Consider the following 19,661-nt stretch of genomic DNA (forward strand, 5'->3'; position numbering starts at 1 on the left):
CGATTCGGAAGTGCGCTATCGGTTCTTGATGTTTTGAATCGATCTTCGCTGCAGTAGGAGGCCTCGGTAATTCCCCCGAGATCACAGGCATGCAATTTGCGGCGTCGTGCGGGTCAATCTCGCACGAAGCTGGCATCGTAGCCGCCTCGAAATCGAACATCTAAACGAGCGATCGCATCGCCGTAATGGCCGCAACGTGCATCTATGTCAAAATCCCAGGGCTCTTTTTACGCGCTGATTTGACGCTATGATTACACCGACAGACGAATGGAACTCTGAATTCCTTGCGCAATCCCTGAGTGACTGTTTGAGTCCGCACGATCTCAACCTGAATCTGTACAACTTCGACAAAGTCGATGCGTCGAACTGTCCGTACGTGCTCACGAGCCCGCGGTCGTTGGAAGCTTGCGCCAACCAAGGCGTCAAGGCAAGTCGAACACGCAAATTATTCCTCACGATTGTTCAAGAGTGAGCTGGAGTTTTCCTTTCCAGCAAGCTGAAACAACGTTAGTGTCTTCTACACCTAAAAGCGTTGCTTCTTTGGTTTTGAGTGTCGGTGCTCGGAAGAGCTTCGACTTTTGGTGAGGTCCAAATCGTTGCTCGGCCAACCGAGTGAGCTCTAATTTTAAATAAAAAAAAAACATGTTTCACTGGTCCCGCCGACATATTAAAATTTAATAATCTCGTTTATAAAGAATGAGACAAAAGCTAATTTTGTTTTTGTCGATGTACGAGTAGCGTCTGTGTTGTCGCAGTCGGTAGAGTATTTCGAACTGCCATTGATAGGTTTTCGCCTTTAAAAGGGAAGCTCCTTCCATTCCTTTCCACTTTAGCAGAGCGAACGATAGAGAGGAGGTCGCCTCCTCCGGTGTTCTCTCTGCTAAAGTGGAAAGGGGTGACGGGAGCTTCCCCTGAACTCTTAACCGCGATCATAGCATCTACCCACTAATCATTTCAGTCAAAGCTCGGCGCTCTAGCGTCCCAGCGCGCTCTCCCCTCCTCAGCTCCCTCTGTCTCTACCTATACAGTGCAATCCACTTATAACGGTACCACATATAACAATGTACTGCTTATAATCATTTCTAGAGTTTCTAGTCCAGATACGATAATCGGTTATAGCGTTCAAACTCTTGGGTTTTCTCATTATTGTTCTGAGTGGATTGCACTGTATAGCACTATCGCCCTGTGAATTACATTTGCCAAAATGCTGCGCTTGGACCCCGTATTTGGAGGCTGGAGAGAGGGGAGTCTTTGGGGAAGGGACGTTAATGCCTCGTCTCGCTGCACGGGCGATTCCCAGCAAAACTTTCCTGATCTCCTTTCGCAGCTTTGCATCTCAAAGGCCGACGAACCAGAAAGAAGAAAACTCTCTCTCTTAGTTGCTCCTTTCCATTTGAAAAAAGGAGACTCTCTTCCTTTCTGTGTGGAGACCCGCTCCCATGAGAAGAGGAAAAGAGTGCGAGAGGGAATGGAGAGAAGCAAACTGGAAGCCGGTCTTCTTTTTGGCAGAAGGCTGTAGGTCGGCCCTTAACTGCCACATGCTCGAAATTCACAACACGGACACAAACAAACACTCGAACTTATTTTTGCACCTTTGAGCATTAGCAATATGCTGCCATGACACCGACTGATTGAAGCCCCGTGCCATCAAAGGTGGGAACAGTGTCTTTTTCTGACCACATCGCAGAGTTGCAACACCTGGTGGACAAAACATGAAACTGCGCTCGAGTACTAGAAAAAGCTTAGCCAAAGTCAGTACAATGTCTTTTTGTTTCTATTCGTGCTCTGGTGCCCACAGCCGGTCGAGCTTCTCCCAAAGCTGCTGGATGAGTTCAGGGATGAGCTTCCTCAAAGCACGCCTCTGGAAGAGATCAAGAGGCGGTACAAGCAGTACGAGCTCGCTCGCACAAGTATGTCCCCCTTTCACCTTTTCCTTTCCTTAGGTACAGTCGGGAGCAAAAGTTTGCGGGGCACCGGAGCGCGTGCCGAAATGCATCGCCGCGCCGTGCAACGGCGCGCCGCCGCATTAAAAAGCCGCGCTTTGCGCATGCGCGCCCTTCGTGCGGGCAGTCATGTCTCTTTCGCTCGTTTCTGTCCGACTCACTCCTGATAACCGGAGTCGGCGCCAGGGGCGCAAGTTGCCGTTTCGCTGGCTGTCATGCCTGGCGTCCTCTTCAGCCGCCACAGCAGCCGCGCTGGGTGACGGAGCGCCTGGTTAACCCCCTCCCCCCTTCCCTACGCGAGCTCCGTGACAAAGCGCGGCGGCTGAAGCAGACGCGCAGCATGACAGCTAGCGAAGCACTAACTCGCGCCCCTGGCGCCGACTCCTGTTATCAGGAGTGCGTCGTAAAGAAACGAGCGAAAGAGACATGAATGCGAACACGAAAGGCGCGCATGCGCAAAGCGCGTCTCTTTAATGCGGCGGCGCGCCGTCGGACGGCGCGGCGATGCATTTCGGCACGCGCTCCCGTGCCCCGCAAACTTTTGCTCCCGACTGTACATTGCATTTATAGGGCCAGCCTTGAGGATTTTGTGCCTGTGGCATCTAGCCTCGATGACGTCACAGTCAGGTGACTTCATGACATCACGTGACACCGGGACGTCGCATAACTTCACAATGTCACGTGACGTGCTTTTGAGTGGCCTCTTTACTCTGCCTGCAAAAGAAGGAGCATGAAAAGGCCCTACAAATGCTGTGCATTTACAGTGCCTTTGGGAAATGCCAAAGAGACAGCCAATTTTTCTCTCTTCCCTCTTTTTGGAATTCCGTTGCTGTGCCTAGAACACGTTTCTGGCTAATGCGTTTAGCATCCTGTATGCTGCCTTTGCATCGAAAGGGGTGTGAGGCGGCATCGAATTACGTCGCAGAGGCCGGGCTGTCATGCTGTCGGGTGTCGCGACATGAGCGGTTGGTCGTAGAAGTTCCGGCGAAAAAGACGAGCAAATGCAAGTTTTGCCGGCGTCTCGGCCCTGGCTAGCGATGCTTCCACAAACTGCCGAGCTGGAGAGTGATGTACAAATGTATGGGCGCCTGTTGTATCCACCGATCGCGGCATGCAGCGGCGCGAGGCTTCTGCGATGTCATTGCGCAGAAATCGAGGGACCACAAATCAAGGACGTAGCGAATGCTAGTCGGTGTCGTGTTTCAGGCACCACAGTTTTGCCGCTGATCTAACAAGCGTTTGTTTCTTGGAAGGAAAACTGGAGAAATGCCGCAAGGAGCGGGACTACATCATCCGGACGGAGAAGATGCGCCATCGCTCACAGTCCCTCTCCCCCAAGGGAAGGAGGCTGCAGATTCTCGAGGAACCGCAGCTGGAAGTGGTCCTTTCATCAGGCAGGTCCTTTTGTCGTTTTCATTCATTCATTCATTTATTGGGACCCACCAAGGGCATTATTCTAGAGAAAGTAATACAGGCAAAAAACAACAACAGAAAACATACATGTGAGATATTGGCCACACATACCTACACACTTGCAAAAAAAAAAGTTTAGATTCTTGCAAAAAAAAAAGTTTAGGTTTGGGGTTCTTAAATTTTTCTATCTTGAGGAACCCATATCTGCACTGAATGGCAGTGGAGAAAACCCTCCCATTGTCGGCATTAATGCAATATAAAATGGCTAAAAAGCTGACTGACCGTGTAAAATGTAATGTGCATACTAGAGGTTGTTTGGCATGTACTTAAGCATCACTTGTTCGATTGGGTCCGCTAAAATAAGGCTCATAGTGGAGAAATGCTTTGCTTAGGGGAAGGGACGATCGAGGAAATTCGGAAGCTTAGAGAACCAATGACGGTACTGTGGGCAACCCACAGTACCGTCAATGGTTCTCAAACCTACCCGGTTTGAGAACCCGTGCTCTAGATGTTGGCCAGGCGCCCACTAGTGCGAGGGAGCGTGATTGATTACATGGCGATTTCAAATGGTACAGCATTTCTAAAATGAGGGGTCACTGATGCGTACTATGTGATATGGAATATTATTCAATTTTGCTACTGTAAGGGAAAGAAACGTAACAGCGGAACCAGGACGCAACATTTAGTTGGTAAAAGAACCACTAATTTCGGCGAACGCGACAGGAACTTCCCTGATGCAAGTTATGCAAAAACAACCAAAAAATCAATTTTAATTTTTTTTTGCATCTTTTGAAACAAGTTTGCGGATGGTGGTACTTGTTCGAGCATTAGTCCAGCACTTGTAATCCTTAGGGGGTTCAAAGACATACCTAAAACAGCGCACAGGCACAGGAGGATGAAAATAGAACACAGGAAAGAGTGCTGTGTTCTGTTTTCTTCCTCCTGTGCTTGTGTGCTGTTTTAGGTATGTCTTCTAAGTACCAGCTAGCTCAACTCTCTATGTTACACCTTAGGGGGTTATGTACCTGGGTTGCAGAAAAATATACCGGTGTTTACAATGGGGAGGGGTCAATCTGCCTTGAAATTAGCGCTGCTTTGGTGCACTGGCACGAAGGGTTAGAAATATTCTTATAGGTCCATAGTATTTTATTTTCAAATTCAGGGTTCACAGGTTTGTTGATTTTTTTCTTCCTTCAGTCAGGGGTAACTTCGTAATAGACACATGATAATGTGTTTACTATGGAGGACATGTAATTTAAAGGCACTATTAAACGAAAGAAAAAAATTTCTTTTCAAACCAATTTAAAAAAAAGATCTTTCATTTTTGTTTTGTTTGTTTTCTTTCTCATTCACGATGGAAAATATCAATTGCCTACAGGGAATCTTTACCTCATGTCATACCCCAAAAAAGGTATGAAGATTGCACATTCATACGCCACATAAAAAGATGGGCCATTCGGGAAAGAGTTTATGTGCTTACATTGCAGACGAGGACCAGTGTGCAAGCATCACAACCCTGGAAGACTCGACGACCGTGACCCCGTGCGAGGATGCTTCATCCACGCGCGGTGCCGACTCCCAGGACACCACAGATCTGTCTAGTGCCACAACCACGACGCGCGGCGAGGGGGACTCGAGCGGAGACGAGGGGGGGCCCCTGGCCACATCTGGGGTCAGTGCATCATCTGCGAAGAGGAAGAAGGGGTCTGGCTCCAGACCCACCAGCAAGTCGACCCCGACGTCTCCCTTCCGGCGGCCCTCCCAGCTGGTGCCTATTCCCACAACGTCCCCACTTCTCAAGTTGGTGGATAATCCCAGGGCAAAGACCAAGCTGCCTATCAAGGTGGGTGTTCGACCTCCTGGAATAAGCACATGAAGATGGGGTCACCTTCTCGATGACCAGTTACAGGAAGTCATAACAGCTCAACGTGAGGATTACATGAAGATCTTTTCATCTTCTTGATGACCAAGTACATGAAGGCATAATAGGTCATCAAGAAAATCACATGATGATGTCATGTTCTTGATGACGGTCATCTTGATGACGATCATCAAGTTTACCGTCATCAAGAAGATACACTCCTCTTCTTGATGCCTGATCATATGAAGATATTAGCCACCAACAAGGTTACATGAAGATTTTGTTATCTTCTCGAAGACCAACCAAGGAAATTACTTGACCTCCTGGAACGAATCATCTTTGTGATCACTGGTTACATGATGAAGATATTGTTGGTCATCAAGAAGATGAACAGATCTTTATGTAATTAGGGTGATGTAATCAAAAGGATAGCATCATCTTGATGACCATATGGTCATCAAAAGGATGACCTGAACAGTCAAGACAACTGAACAGTCCTCGTCTTGATGTTGCTGTTTGTTGATTTGATGCAACCTTTTTATGAACAAGGCTGGCACATCTTTTTTCGTGCACATTATGTGGAGTGCCAATCAATGTGATTTATGAAAGGCGGCAAAGTGAATAATGGGGCATAGATATTTTGACCCAATACAACAACCTCCACTGGTGATTCTGAGCATGAAGTTGATATACCCAAAAACTCCAGTGGAGATTGCATTTATGCATCAAGCATGGCAGAGAACAGATTATAACACTTGAAGTTTCCAATAGACATTGCTTTCTCTGTAGTCCATCGCACATGTTTTCAAGAAGGGTGGTTTAAAGCATTGGTGGAGTGCCTTATGCAGAATGTGAGTGTCCTGCTCTGTTTTTTTTTACTCGATGCTGAGACTACAAAGGTGTCTGTGTTTACTTTTATAGATGTTATTTTTTGCCTTTGACTGCACATCACTCAGTAGTTTTTGCTGCTTGCAGTTACATTACTCGCCCGGGATGTTCTCGCCCACTTATGGGTTCATCCCGAGTTCAATCTCGTGGGAAATCCTATTTACACCCGCCGTCAAGCCGGCTCCCACGGGGTCCGTGGTCAAGCAGACCAGACCGAGCTCAATTGTTGACTACGTGTCCACAACATAAAAGAAACATGAATGCATGGAAGAACCAAGGAGAAAAGTTCCTCTCCTGTTCATTGAACATTCAATAAATGCGAGGCCAGTGGTGTCTATCGATAACGCATGGGCTAACTTCGGCAGTGGAACAGCTGTCACGTGTCACAAAGAGGTAGGGCCGACGCACTGGTGGACACTTGTCGTACTCGTGGCGTCGGCCGTGAAAACACCGTACCTGCGTGACCTTGCACTTGCCCAATTCCTACGCCGACGTCCAGGGGAAACAGAAGAAGCCGTCTTTTATAACCAATCAACGAGGAGGTCTCTCCCACTCACCGCCAGAGGGCAACGGAGGTCAAGAAACGACTTCGCTCTCCGGAATCGCCTCTCGAGCATAAAGCCACCAAGTCTGGCTTTTCGTGAAATCACGGGGTGCCAGAATCCCCACCCCTGCCCGTTTCAATATAGACGAGCATCGTACCGGCGTACGATCGTGTGTCACTACTGCTTGATGCTCGTTAAAGACCCCAGGCTGGCAGTCATGCTCCACTGTCAAAATTTCTTACCTACAGCATAAACCAGGGTCGCCGTACCTCCAAGGCAGACTGACCTTATCTAAACACGAACGTCAAACTTTTGTTTTGTTTTGTCACCCTCACAACTTGATGTGTTCTGCATCGTGTCTGCCAGGTGGGACGGTGGACTCCGACGAACAGGCTGTCTGTCGGTGTCGCCTGTCGCTTGTTATCGTGTGTCGCTTCTTGCTGTTTGTCGCTCTAGTGGGATGTGGCTATCACGGTGACTAAAGTCTACACACAAACACCAAGACGGCATATTTTCACATTACCAAGTCTAACAGTTACAGTGTACAGCCACTGCACGTGTTTTTTTTTGGATCAGGCAGCCGGTCAAGTCTCCCGTGTGTTGCTCGTGCACAGGACATGAAGCTGCTGGAGCTGATGCTGAGGCGGCGAGAGCAGGAGGACAGGGAGGCGGAGGAGAGGAGGTTGGCGCACCGGGCCTGGGACCTGGAGCGAGAGCAGCGTGCCAAGAGCAATAAGGCGGCCGGCGGTGCACCGCTGCGCCACACGGGCAGCCTCAGAAACCAGACGGACAAGGTATGGCCTTTATTACCACCGAGGTGTTTCGGTGGTATCGTCTCGTCCGTGACGTCAGGACCAGGATTCGCCTTGCCGTGACGTCACGAGTTATAATCGTTACTACATATCATAAGTTGCAAACAACAAATCCGCAACTTTTTGCCCCAGTGTTGCGAAGAAATGACAGCGGTAGCTGTGATTGCACGTAGTGACAGTCACTTTTGCGCATACTATCCACTTTTCATGTACTCGATCACACACAACGCAGCCTTGTGGTCACTGAAGCATGGAGGAAAGGGAACACACTGTACACACGAGTCAGTGCCCCTGCCTAAGGCTAAATCGAGGCAGGTTTTGCTATGTATGGTGAGTTGCTTCACATCTGATTGTACGTGCCATTTGAGTTTTATGGAGAGGAATGCGTAGTGGCATCCCCTGCCAACCGTAAAAGAGGTGGAAGACACCGCCTCCCGACAAGAGCCAAGTGCGTGCTTTGCCTGGCGTCACGGGGTGGAACCGAGTTTTCCACCTGGCACAAAGCTGACGCTGCAAATGCAGCTGGGCTGTTGTCACAACAGCGGTCACCGTAAATGCACGGCGGAAGCTTGGAATCGTCGCATCCCTGAGCCAACGCCATCAAAGTTGATGGCCTGACATTACTCTTGTTTCCGTCAGTCAAAGCAAAATTAAACCAATTAAAAATGTTGTAGTAAACCTTTGGCCGCTCTTGAATGTCGACCACGGTGACGCTTTTGTTTGTGCAGGTCGCCAGCCGCCCGCTTTGCATGGCCGCCACAGCGTGCTCACTGAGTTCTTTGAGAGAATGTGGTCAAGAAATAGGTTGCTGAAAAGTAATTTAGGCCAGCCATCAAACATTGAAAAAGCATTTGAATAGCTTAAAGGCTGCAAACACAAGGCTAGCCATTAGTGTAGCTCAATTTTGACATATTATTTGGGAAACTGAGTGAAGGAATAAGCAGGCAGGGGAGTTCATCAAACGTGCACGTTACAGACAACTATAGAGGGGGGCTCGCACGAGGCATCCGCGCTGTGTATGGGGCATAAAGGCTTAAATTTTGATTCACAGAGTGGGCTCTACTTTTTCGCTGTACAGAGGCTTCGATGGCTGAAAACCCCTGCTGGCACTTGTTCGGTTGCAGCTTGGATTGTGTGATCAAAAGCCAACTTGTTTTGATTTCGGGCAGCGTTTGGTTGTTTTCTTTGCACCTATTCTTACAAAAAGCCCGGTTCATTTCAGGTTTGCTGCTGTTTGCCTTCCATGTCTCTGTTTTCCTTTGTTGGCAAGTATTATCTTTTGTTTGTTTGGTTCTTTCCTCTTTTTCCTGACATGTTCTTCTCTTTGTCTTTCACTCTCTTTATCTTTTTTTTTCCTGATTTAGGTAGGAGAGGCAATATTTCCAACTAGAACTAAAAATAAAAATATCAGCTGTGTTAGATACTTTTTAGTGTAGTGTCGTTTACCCGCATTCTCGAGGTTTTTTCAACCATGTAGAACTATGTTGGTGTTAGAATCCTGAAATCGGATGCTGCAGTACATCTTTAACCAAAATCCAGCCCAAATCTAAAGATTTTTAGAAAGCAGACGTGTCACTCTGCTCATGAGCCTCAACCTAGCCGGTGTCTGAATATTTCGGTAAGACTGCCGCAAAGCTAAACCCAACTCTAAGAACCCTTTGATTGTGTCTAGGCAGTTATACAGTGAATTATTTCCTTAGTTTCTAAATCCTTAATTGAGAAATGTGGACATACAGACTAGCGAGATAACTTGAACACCCTGAGTCAACTTTCCGAGGAAGGGGGCAGAGGGGGCCGGTCATTCAGGATGGTGACGACCGATGATGGTGTTCGCTCGATGGAAGTCCCCCGGGAAGTCGAATAAGAAAAAAAACAAACTAAAAGTTGTTCGATCCCGTTGGACACATTACGACGTTGGTTGGTTTACGGTGGCCAGTGTGGCCACGTTTATTTCAAAACGACAACAGGTCAACAGTAATTTACATGACAAACTGCCAAAATTAAAACCCATACTTCAGTCCCCCAGTCTCAAGAGCCGAATTCCCCGAGAATCCTCTCGGCAGCCCTTTTCTGGACTCGTAGAGGCCTCCTTTCCTTCCAGAGATGGACCAATCACTTCAAATTTCACCACTCCCACGTGGTACACTGTCGCCCAATGGTCGGCGAGCTGTTCGCCTGATGCTCCAACCGCCAAATCCAAATTCCGTGTAGAGTCGGTCTCTGCAATTTCCTCAGACTAGCTGGCGCCAACAGCTGAATTATTACATCGTGCAAAAAGCGGCAATTTTACACTAAGCGGCAAAACCCTCTATATACAGGCACACTCGGTTAAAAGCCGCAAGCAGCTCCGCACACGTGTTCTCCCCGCACCGCCTCTCAAACCCGAGACATTTCTTAACGACCGGGGTCCGACTCTTTTCCACCGAGCCCCGCGGCTGCTCAAAGCGCCCAAAAATGCAGACACAAACATAGGCAGATAAAAAAAACACTGCCGACGCAACTGTAGAAAGATAGACTTTTCTAAAACAAATCTTACTTATTTTTAACAAAATCCTTCGTTACTTAACACCCTACCTCTACCCCAAGGTCGTCTTAAGCTCTGACCAGATGTGTCAAATTTTGCCTTTTGTACATATAGATGTCACAGTGGAATACTGTTTTGTATGGGAAATAAAATGCCAGAGGTGACTTACTTTTAGCAAAATTGGAGCATTACAAAGTCCCAAAGATTGCACATGTTTTTCTCGTGGAATGCGAGATTGCTTTGCAAAATGGGAAATGGATGACTAAGTTCACTGCCCAACTTGACGTTGCCAGTAATGAAGAGTCGGCACGATCCTGACCTGAAAGTGGAGTCAGGCTTAGGGCCTGGCTCCATAGAACTCTGCCCCCAACACCTGTATCATCCCAGAGTTCCATTTGTGTGTTGAGACCTTAGAAATAATTTATCTTCTTTTTAAACAAACCCCCAGTACCTCGAGGATGTGGAAAAAATATGGCGTTTTTGAAAGGAAACTATTGTGCATGAGCATCGTGCGGCTGGCACGGCAAAGATAAACCTGGTAGTTGCGACGAAAAGCACAGTTTGATCATGCGAGGAAAGAAGGGGGCAGCAGGGAGGATGTTTCTTGCTCTTTTATTCCTCCCAAATTGTTTATACTTGTCATCACTAAAGACTTTTTGTTGGTCAACACGTTAAAAGTCTTCAACCTGGCTATTCTACTGGCTCCTAGCAGTTCGCCGTTGCACTTGCTTGCAATGTCAATCACTTCACGAAATCCTGCGGGATCGATTTAGAGACTGCCGCACCCTCTCCGTCCGACTCTAAACCGTTCCACCCTTGTCTCGCAGCGGTGGCGTCGCTCCCAGCCCATGACGTCGAGCAACAGCTGCGAGCTCCTGGACAGTGGGTCCTGTTCGAGCTCTAAAGTGAGCCCCTCCTTTTAGCAAAGAATATGTGACCTACACGTGACATCATTGCGGCATGTTGGCTGTCATTCCTGCTCGTTCTTGCCAAGAAAAACAACTTCGGCGGTGCAAAACCTGCGCCGCAGAAGATGCACATTCAGTGGCAAGGCCTCACCAATGGCCGCTGGTTTGACATCAGTGGGAGCCATGTATCGGTTACATAGCCGCTTCCTGTAACACACGGCTGTCGGGGAAGACCGTCACGCGAGCGCTGCGTCGGCTGGAACTCGTCTGCTCTCTGATTGAACACAAGTGCAGGCCTCCAGGGGGTGAAGTAGACAGTCCAGCACTATGGCTCTGCTACTACTTAGAAGATGTTATGTGGTAGGAGAGTGCACAGAGGGCGAAGGGGAAGAGAACAAGCACATACTTCGGAGGAGATGGGAAGATGCGAGATAGCAGGGTCAAAGCTGGGGTGTGCAACTGCAAGGGATGCTACCTTCTCGTTCCACTCCCGCTGGAGTGCTAGCTTTGACGGGGCTTTCTTTCGGAGATGCCACGCACGACGGTGTTCGTGCTGTCGGGGCACAAAACGCCTACCCGGTTTGTCTGTAGAGGCCGCAACTCCGTTTGTGTGAACAAGTGATTGCTGGTCTTCACGGCTTTTCTCTCGCAGTCTAAAGGCCATCGTCAAAAGTGGTAGTGTTGCGGGAAGAGCTTGTTTGGGGTCACAAATCTTAGTGGCAAAACTCGGTGCTCGCAAATGCTATTTTGAAGTAATCTTTGGAAATGTGCCAATGTCGTGTTTGCGCCGACGGTGCTGCGCAGCGTACAACGCTGCGGCGAGGCAACGAAAAATACATTTCGTGTTGCCACTTCTTTTGCCACGATAGGGTGAGGACCGGGCGAATTTTGTTCATTAAACTAGCTTAAATCTTCCGCCTTTGCCACTCACCAGGCCCAGGGGAATGGTAAGGTGAAACACGTGCAAACTGCTCTTTCAGACACCCGAGGAGAAGATGCCGTCCCAGGTGTTTTCCCATTTGGCCGAGATGAAGCAGTGTCTGGAGCAGGCCTCTCAGAGGCAGCTCCAGCACTCCAAGGTATGGCACGCTTCACAATGATTGCAAAACTGTTCACCTACGGTTTTATCTTTTGCTCTCGGCGGAAAATGGTCTGCTCATGATGATGGAATTATCACTCTGGGCTTTGTTATTTAAATGTGTGGTACCTAGTAGTAGCTAGCGACGCGAAGTTATTTTGCCAGAATGTTTATGGGCCCCTTCATTTTTATTGCCCAAGCTTCATTATTTTTCTTTTTGAGTGTCGAGTGCTTCCTCAACCCACCCTCTGTGTTGGTCCATTTTCTCCCAGCTGGCGAAATGTTTTTCGGCACTCATTTAGCGATGATTAGCTTTTACCGGCGGTTCCCTAGTGCACAGGTTTTCAAACCGGGCTCCTAGGAACCTGGAATTCCCTACAGTATTGTCGGGGGTTCCCCAAACTCCCAAACTTCCTCGCCCGGTCTGCACTCATGTCGAGCATTTTCCCAGTTTAAGCACCTCTTTAACAGATTTCTGCCACCCATTGACGTATAACTGTGATCCTACCGGTCCCTCGTACGCGCATCGTCATTTACTAGGTCTCTAGGCTTCTGCGCAATTGCATTACACCAATGCCAAGACCAGAATGGGCTCCTCGGCCATTTATCGAGAGGGGTGGGCTTGACCTAGCATCTTTGTAGCATTGCAACTTGCCTCACTGCCTGTCGACAGTCCCGCCGCCGTTTTCCTGAGTGTTTCGGGCGTTTTCTTTGGTTGCAGCAAAAGTTGCGTGAGCTGCAGCACGAGCAGGAGGAGCTGCAGCGGCAGAGGCACATGGAGATGGAGCGGGCGTACCGGAGGCAACTGGAGGATCGCATCCGGCAGAAGGAGGCCCTCTTCGCCGAGCGCAAGCGGCAGCGCTGTGCAGAGAAGGAGAGCGTGCTGCGGAAGAGCGCGTCAGTCCCACACCCTTACTCTCTCAAGCCTGCTGGGAGCTTTGCTATACAGTAGTCCCTGGCAGCTTATGAAACGCGGGGCGAAATTTCTGTAGTTGCAGATTTGCCTCAAAACTGGCTCAACACATTAACCCTTTGAGTGCCACGCTTGTGTATAATTAGGTACGCTCCCATGCAGATTTCAGTTTCGATTTGTTCTCTATCTCCTCCAACTAGGCTGTCAATTTTATTTTTACGCTTAGAGCAATGTTTTGTCTGGTAGCAACGCCTCTTGTTGGCACGCGGAAAGCTTTGTTTATGGGATTTCTGTTTTGGTTTGCTCCTTCGTCGCCCCGGAAAGGAGAGTCTTTGTTGCTCAACCTCGCTCTTTATGGCGAACACCGAGATCTAGATTTTAGCAATAAACTAATTTATTGATAAACTAAACAAGAAAGTCTCAGTTCTGAATGAAAAAAACAACAACAAAGTGCCGGTTCAGCCCACTTAAAAAGAGTGACCCTAAAGTGCAAGGCATGGGTGGCACTTTGCATAGTACCGTGTCTAGAGAAATATAATTCAAGAAAATATTGTAGGCTGGAGGATTGCAGACATCAGTTAACTTTGAGCCCGTGTTTTCAGATAAATTTGATGAACTGTGAAGAAACTCTCGCCAGTAAAATTTATGTCGATTTGAATTTATTAAGAAAACTTCAGAATTTTAGTGTTGCGATGGCACAAAAACACAGAAGACACAAAATTTTAAAATGAGCTTGGTCAGAGCACAAGTTCAGTGTTGTCCGACGAGTTGCCTCTCCAGTTCCCTTTCAAATCTTGTTATATCGTCGAAAGCAGGCTCACCGTTTATCTCAACAAATTTTGTTCCGGGCAACGGGTCATTGTAACTTTGGGTCACAACAAAAGCCACTGTTCTAGGTTTCCGTTCTTCAACTTTTCATAGGAAGGCGGGGTTGTGTTTCATAACAATAAAACCAGGCACGTGTAAAAAGTGGATTTTGAGTTTGAAGCGAATTCGAGCAAATAGTGGTTTTGACCGAATATTTTCAAATCAAATATTGAAAAGTTTCTCCAAGCTTTTCACTACTGCACCATGGCTAACTGAAAATCTATCTGAACTCGTGAACCCCATCTGATCTCATAAATGTTGTTCCCATGCCTCCACTTGTCCAAGTCTAAACTAATTTTAATCTAGTAGCAGTATTCATGGACCGTGAACTCAGAAAGTCCATTGCCGACATCGAAAGGGCTAGTAAACAATGTATTTGACATAAAATAAGCCTATAGAGATGTCCAGCTATTCCTAATCAAGTGGATTTATAGATCTTCTTACTCTATGCAAATATTCTTTATTAAATCTAGAATTTGAGAGAAAAAAAGAGACAATCATGAATGATGAATCTATGTTGTCAGGACATCTCTGCCTAACATATACTTTTGCATAATAGCCACAGTTTAATGTTGAAAATTTTACTAGCGTAGGTATCAACATTCACAAAGTTTTCATTTCTTTTTAAAAACACCACGTGCACGCGTGCACCATTATCTTTGAAGGTAGGCTTCCTTCCTAAAAACATGACTGCAATATTTGTACTTTTCGAAGTGTTGATCAGGGCGGGAATCCATCATAAATAAGCTCAGATATACACAGAATTCTTGGCAAAAAAATTAACTCCGAAAACACGGAATCCTATTCCTGAAGCATGCTACTGTTTTTCTGCATGGCACCTTAAAGTTGACTTCGACATGGAGGAAAGAAACCCGGCATTCAAAGGGTTAAAGACTCATCTAAACTATACTCTAAGCTTATGTCCAGATGCAGCCAACGCTACGAGGCATTGGCACCAATTATGCAGCATCAAAAGCGCAAGTCACTGGGCCTCCCCTGTAGACCAGGGGTCTCAAGCACGCAGCTCGCAGGCAACCGGCTACGAATCACGGTTCCCATTTCTCGAACACTAGAAATGGCAGACGCCGTAGTGATCTCATCTCGTTGATTCATTTTTACTCGAAAAGTAAGAAAAGTAAAAGCATAGTTTATACTTATGTGTGTTCATTTGACCTTTGTTTCGTATAGTTCTTGCTTCCCAGCTTTTTGTAATGTAAAACGATTTTGCTGCTAAGCTGCAAGTGCAAGCCATTTGTTGAAGGATGCATTTCGGCTGTGCAAACTCTCGATCAGCAGGAGCAACTGCCGAAGATAAAGCTTCAAGCTGGGGATTCTCCTCTACGAAAAAAAAGCACAAAAAAAAAACACCATTCCTGATTGTTTTTTTAGAGAAAAGTTGAGCTTCGCTAATGTTTGAGTGAATTGAGCAACAGGAACGACAGTGTACTTGCTCTCTTGTTCCATTCAAAATGCCAGCACGTTGGAGGTCTGGTGTCATTTTAGTTCTTGTTATCACATCAGGTCAGGGCCCAAAGTAGTCATATAAACAAATCAAATCTAAAGATGTCACTGGCAAAACTGTGAGTTTACAAAAAACACACAGCACGAGGTCATCTCTCATTATGATTATAAAATCTTTTATCCCCTTTCCGTCTTACGTTGGACCCCGACCTTTCCAGTGTGGGCTATTTGGCCCCCACACTAATATGAGTTTGAAACCACTGTTGTAGATGATTGGTTTGGCGACGATAGATTGCGTACAGAAACATGACGAACACTATGAAGGTGTACTCTTGACCGCCGTCTGATTTGTCAAATCAGCTCGTAGTGTCGGCTGCATCTGGACTGAAACACAGTATATTTACACAAATTGCGAGCCAAAATAAATTTTTGCTCAAGGTTATTGAAGTTAAAAATTTGGTCTGAGAGGTTCTGCTGGTAACACTGAAAATGTGATGTCAGATGTTGTATAGGGGTGAAATACAGTTGGTCTTTGACAAGTTACGGGAAGAGTGATGGTGTGAATATGCGAAATGCTGCGTTTTTAGACTGCCTGCTAGACTTGCAAGTTGCACTACATGGGATGTTGCCACACTGGAGAGTGTGGGAAAATTTGAGTGTTGGTTCTGGCATCACCTTCATTCACTGTTTTCTTGATAGCTATTCTGAATTCAAAGAGAACGAATAGTGTGCAAAGGAGAGCAAAGCCTGGGTATTTTGAAAACGTGCTTAGTTTGGGTAGCTAATTAGGCCGCTGAAATGTTTTCTCGTCCCCCCAGGGAGGAGCTGGAGGAGAAGCTCGAACAGGTGCGACTGAACCAGCGGGAAATGGACAGCGCCTTGGACATGTGGCGGGAGCGGGTGGCAGACTACCAGGAGGCAGCTAACCTGAGGGCCCGCCAGAGGGCGCAGGAGGCGCTCGAGTTCAAGAAGCGCATCGCCCAGCACGAGCGGCTCCTGAGGCAGGCGGAGCACCAGCGCAACATGCACAGGTGCGGGCCTGCAACGTGCGAGTTGCTGGCCGGTTTTGGAAACTCGGCACCGGCGGCATGCTCGAAAATGTGGAGACTCGCTGCATTCGCAACTGCTACCCCATCCTCCTGGGGCATGGGCTCTCAATCTGGGTTCCTAAGAACCTAGTGGCTCTTCAAAGTACCCTCAAGTGTTCTCTCAGGTACTCTCAGGGGTTACCCGAGATACTCTAAGGGTTACCTGAATACCCTTAGGGGTTCTCTCAGGTACCCTCAAGGGTTACCCATGGTATCCCAGGGGTGCCTAGGATACCCTCGGTAGTTGCCCAGGGTCCCCTCGGTAAGGTTACCCTGAGCACTCAAGGTACTCTGGGCTATCCAGACTCCAGAGTATTGTCAAGGGTTCTTCCGGGTACCCTCAGGGCAGGGTACCTCCCCACGGTGGGCGGCAGTGACTTTGCCACCCACCGCTCTGACTGACTACCCATTGCTCCAACTGATCGCCCACCGCTTGTCACAGGATGACGATGCAATTTTGCTTGCGTACATGGCTGCAGACCATAGTACTCAGCAGGCCACACTATTGTGTGTTATCGCATCGCTGACTGCCTCCACATGCACCAGTCCTTCAAGCAAGGAGAGCGGAGCGCCGCGGGGGTGCGAGGGAGGGGGGGGGGTGCTTGGCCGAGTAGAAACACAAAATAAACGGATGGGGCGAACACGCACTGCACAGCAGTCCTCTGCTGGCGGTGAGTGCCAGAGGGCAGAGCCGAGAGGACTTCTTTTTTTCTACTCAATGCTTGCTTGTGCCATGGCTTGCTTTATCTTTGCCTCTTCGCTCGCTCCCCCCTTCCCTTCCCCAGTTTGCTATTTTTTGTTTTTTCAAGGCATCCTGGTTTTTGCAGTAGAGCTGTTAAGGGCTAGTTTACCCAGTATCGTGTCCGTCAGCAAACAAATGATGACACTAAACTCTGGACAGCTACTGCCATCTATAAGCGACAGTGGCAACCAGACAACCGGCTTGCCAATGTCTGGTTGCCGCCGTCGCTCAAGGATGGTGGCAGCCTCTCCGGCCTTTCCACTCTGGCTTGCCGACTTGCGGCCGGCCATTACTTTATTCCCACCATAGTTCCTTCTTCACCAGAGTGAATGGAAAGGCTGTAAGTGTTTGCTTTATCACCGCGGCATGGCGCCACTCACAGGGCTGCAAAGCCCTGTGAGTGGCGCCAGTGCCGAGTTTCCAAAACGGTGGGGTGGGAGGGGTTGCAATGCGGCACAATCAGGCAAACCAGATTGTGCCGCATTGCAACCCCCCCCACCCCGCCGTTTGCATGGTGGTAATGTCATTCCTAAGAGATTCCTGGGGAGAACCTTGCCTCAGAGGTTACCCAGGGTACCCCCAGGGGTATCCTGAACTCCCAGATTAGCTCGGCCATTCCTGCTTCTAAGTGAAGCGTTCTTACGGTTTACAAACTACGTATTTGAAAAGATCCAAGCCGTTTAGTAATGCATAGCAATGTGCCAGACACCGCCGAGTATCTGCGTTACGGTTTATGAAGTCCGTAGGTGTCTGCAGTGTTCAACTGCATTAATACCGAGCCAGGAGAGGTTCCTTAGCTGTCAAACAAAAGAGATGGGCGTTCCACAAGATGGGGAAATTCTAGAATCCGGTGCCGTGTTGGATTCGGTGGCCGAGCGCGTTAGCGCTACGGAGCTCAGTTCAAAGTGCGTGGACCGGAAGCTCGTGCTGCGGAACCTGAAGGTCCCGGGTTCAATTCCTTCCTCCGTCCATTTCGATCTGGATGAGCGTCTTGCCAGCATGCAGTCGTGTGTCACGACTGCATGGTGCACGTTAAAGGCCCCAGGCTAGCAGTGGTACTGCACTGGCTAAATTACTGATCTACGGCAGAGACGCCGGATGCCCATTGGGGCGGACTACCCACTGTATAAACAAACAAGCAACGGATGTTTTCATCCTCTTTTTATTTGCTGCACATCTCAATGGGCACAATCTTTACATTTGTCTGCATCACATTTTTGCTGCTAGATGGTGTTGAACGTCTAGATGATGGTTTAAAAAGTGCAAAGGACTAAGAAGAGAAGAAGGGGACAGGACAGAGCACTTACTTACAACTGTTAAATTTAATAGAGCATCTAGAGAACGACAAGGTGGAAGTGAGAAAGGAGAAAAGAAACTGCTGCTACAAAGACAACATATTTAGTATTAGAAATCGAAATAAAAATTATTTTAACTTCAGCTAAAGGCAAAGTACTTGTCACATAAAAAAAATAAATTGTCTGTAAAACGAAGAAAAGAAAAAAAAAAAAGAAGAAAAAAGTAAAAAAAAAGGACACGGAGCAAACGGCTAAAAAGCCTTCAGGGAAAACATCGCTAGAACTGAAGTTCTTTTTGTGTTTCAAGTCTACAGGAGAAACACCGAAGGAACTGAACTTCTTTTAGGTTCACTGATGGCGCACTTATACACTTGTCACCACTGGTGAGGATGACTTGAGCCTCATACAGTTCTCTAGTGTTTTTCTCACGGAACCGCTTCAGAACTTTGGTGTGGTTGAATGATAATGAGCATTTGCAGTCCCTGATGTGCACCGCAAGATGTCCCGATGGTGTTGATTTCAATGTTTGGGCATGTTCTCTTAATCTCATATTAATACATCGTCTCGACTGACCTACATATACTTTGCCGCAAGTACCGTATTTACTCGCAGAATGAACGCACTTTTTTTTCCGAAAAATCGATGCAAAGTTAGGGGGGGGGGGGGGGCGTTCATTACGCGAAGTAAAATTAAGTAAAATTTTTGCGTCCGTATTTGTCCCTATTTACTGGCATAATGAACCGGCCTTTTATCCTGAAAGATCAAAGTAACTTCTTATCTCTTTGCGCGCCGCGCCCGACACTGTAACCAAACTAAGCTGTGCAAAAAAAGACTCCTGTTTTTTGTTCCTTAGTTCCTTGTTTTTTTTTTGTTTTTTTGTTTTTTTGCCGCCTTTCGCAAGCTGCTTTGTTTGCTTAGGCGAGGGCTCTCCGCTTATCTTTCTTATCTCCTTGCGGGCAGCGCGCGACACCCATAACCGAACTGCGCTGCGCAAAAAAAAAAAAAAAAGGAAAAAAGCTGCTCTTTTTCTTTTGTTTTCAGTTCCGTGGTCTTTTTTTTTTTTTTTTTTTACTTTTTGCAGCCTTTCGCAAGCTGTTTCGTTTGCTTAGAGGGCTTCTCCGCTCCTCTTTCTTACTTCCTTGCGCGCGGCGCGTGACCCCCGTAACCAAACTGCGCTGTGCAAAAAAAAAAAAAAAAAAAAGAAAAAAAAAAGTTTTTTTTTGTTTTTTCTTAGTTGCGTTTTTTTTTTTTCTTTTTGCCGCCTTTTGCAAGCTGTTTGGTTCGCTTAGAGCGCTTCTCCTGTTCTCTTTCTTACCTCCTTGC

The 19,661-nt window shown here is 47.4% G+C and overlaps 1 protein-coding gene across 1 annotated transcript in view; it reads left to right on the forward strand.

Moving 5' to 3' along the window:
- The first annotated feature begins 4 nt into the window (after positions 1–4).
- Positions 5–19,661, forward strand: part of LOC8028190 (coiled-coil domain-containing protein 177) — a 32,201-nt gene continuing 12,544 nt past the window's right edge. The window contains exons 1-9 of the mRNA XM_042293098.1: positions 5–427; positions 1,799–1,910; positions 3,197–3,337; positions 4,844–5,199; positions 7,265–7,387; positions 10,814–10,891; positions 11,875–11,973; positions 12,694–12,869; positions 16,032–16,244. Coding sequence (XP_042149032.1) covers positions 248–427; positions 1,799–1,910; positions 3,197–3,337; positions 4,844–5,199; positions 7,265–7,387; positions 10,814–10,891; positions 11,875–11,973; positions 12,694–12,869; positions 16,032–16,244 — 1,478 coding nt within the window. The 5' untranslated portion in view covers positions 5–247. The remainder of the gene's footprint in view (positions 428–1,798; positions 1,911–3,196; positions 3,338–4,843; positions 5,200–7,264; positions 7,388–10,813; positions 10,892–11,874; positions 11,974–12,693; positions 12,870–16,031; positions 16,245–19,661) is intronic.

The sequence above is a fragment of the Ixodes scapularis genome, unplaced genomic scaffold (genome assembly GCF_016920785.2).
Source record: "Ixodes scapularis isolate PalLabHiFi unplaced genomic scaffold, ASM1692078v2 PGA_scaffold44__24_contigs__length_19508400, whole genome shotgun sequence".
Lineage (NCBI taxonomy): Eukaryota > Metazoa > Arthropoda > Arachnida > Ixodida > Ixodidae > Ixodes > Ixodes scapularis.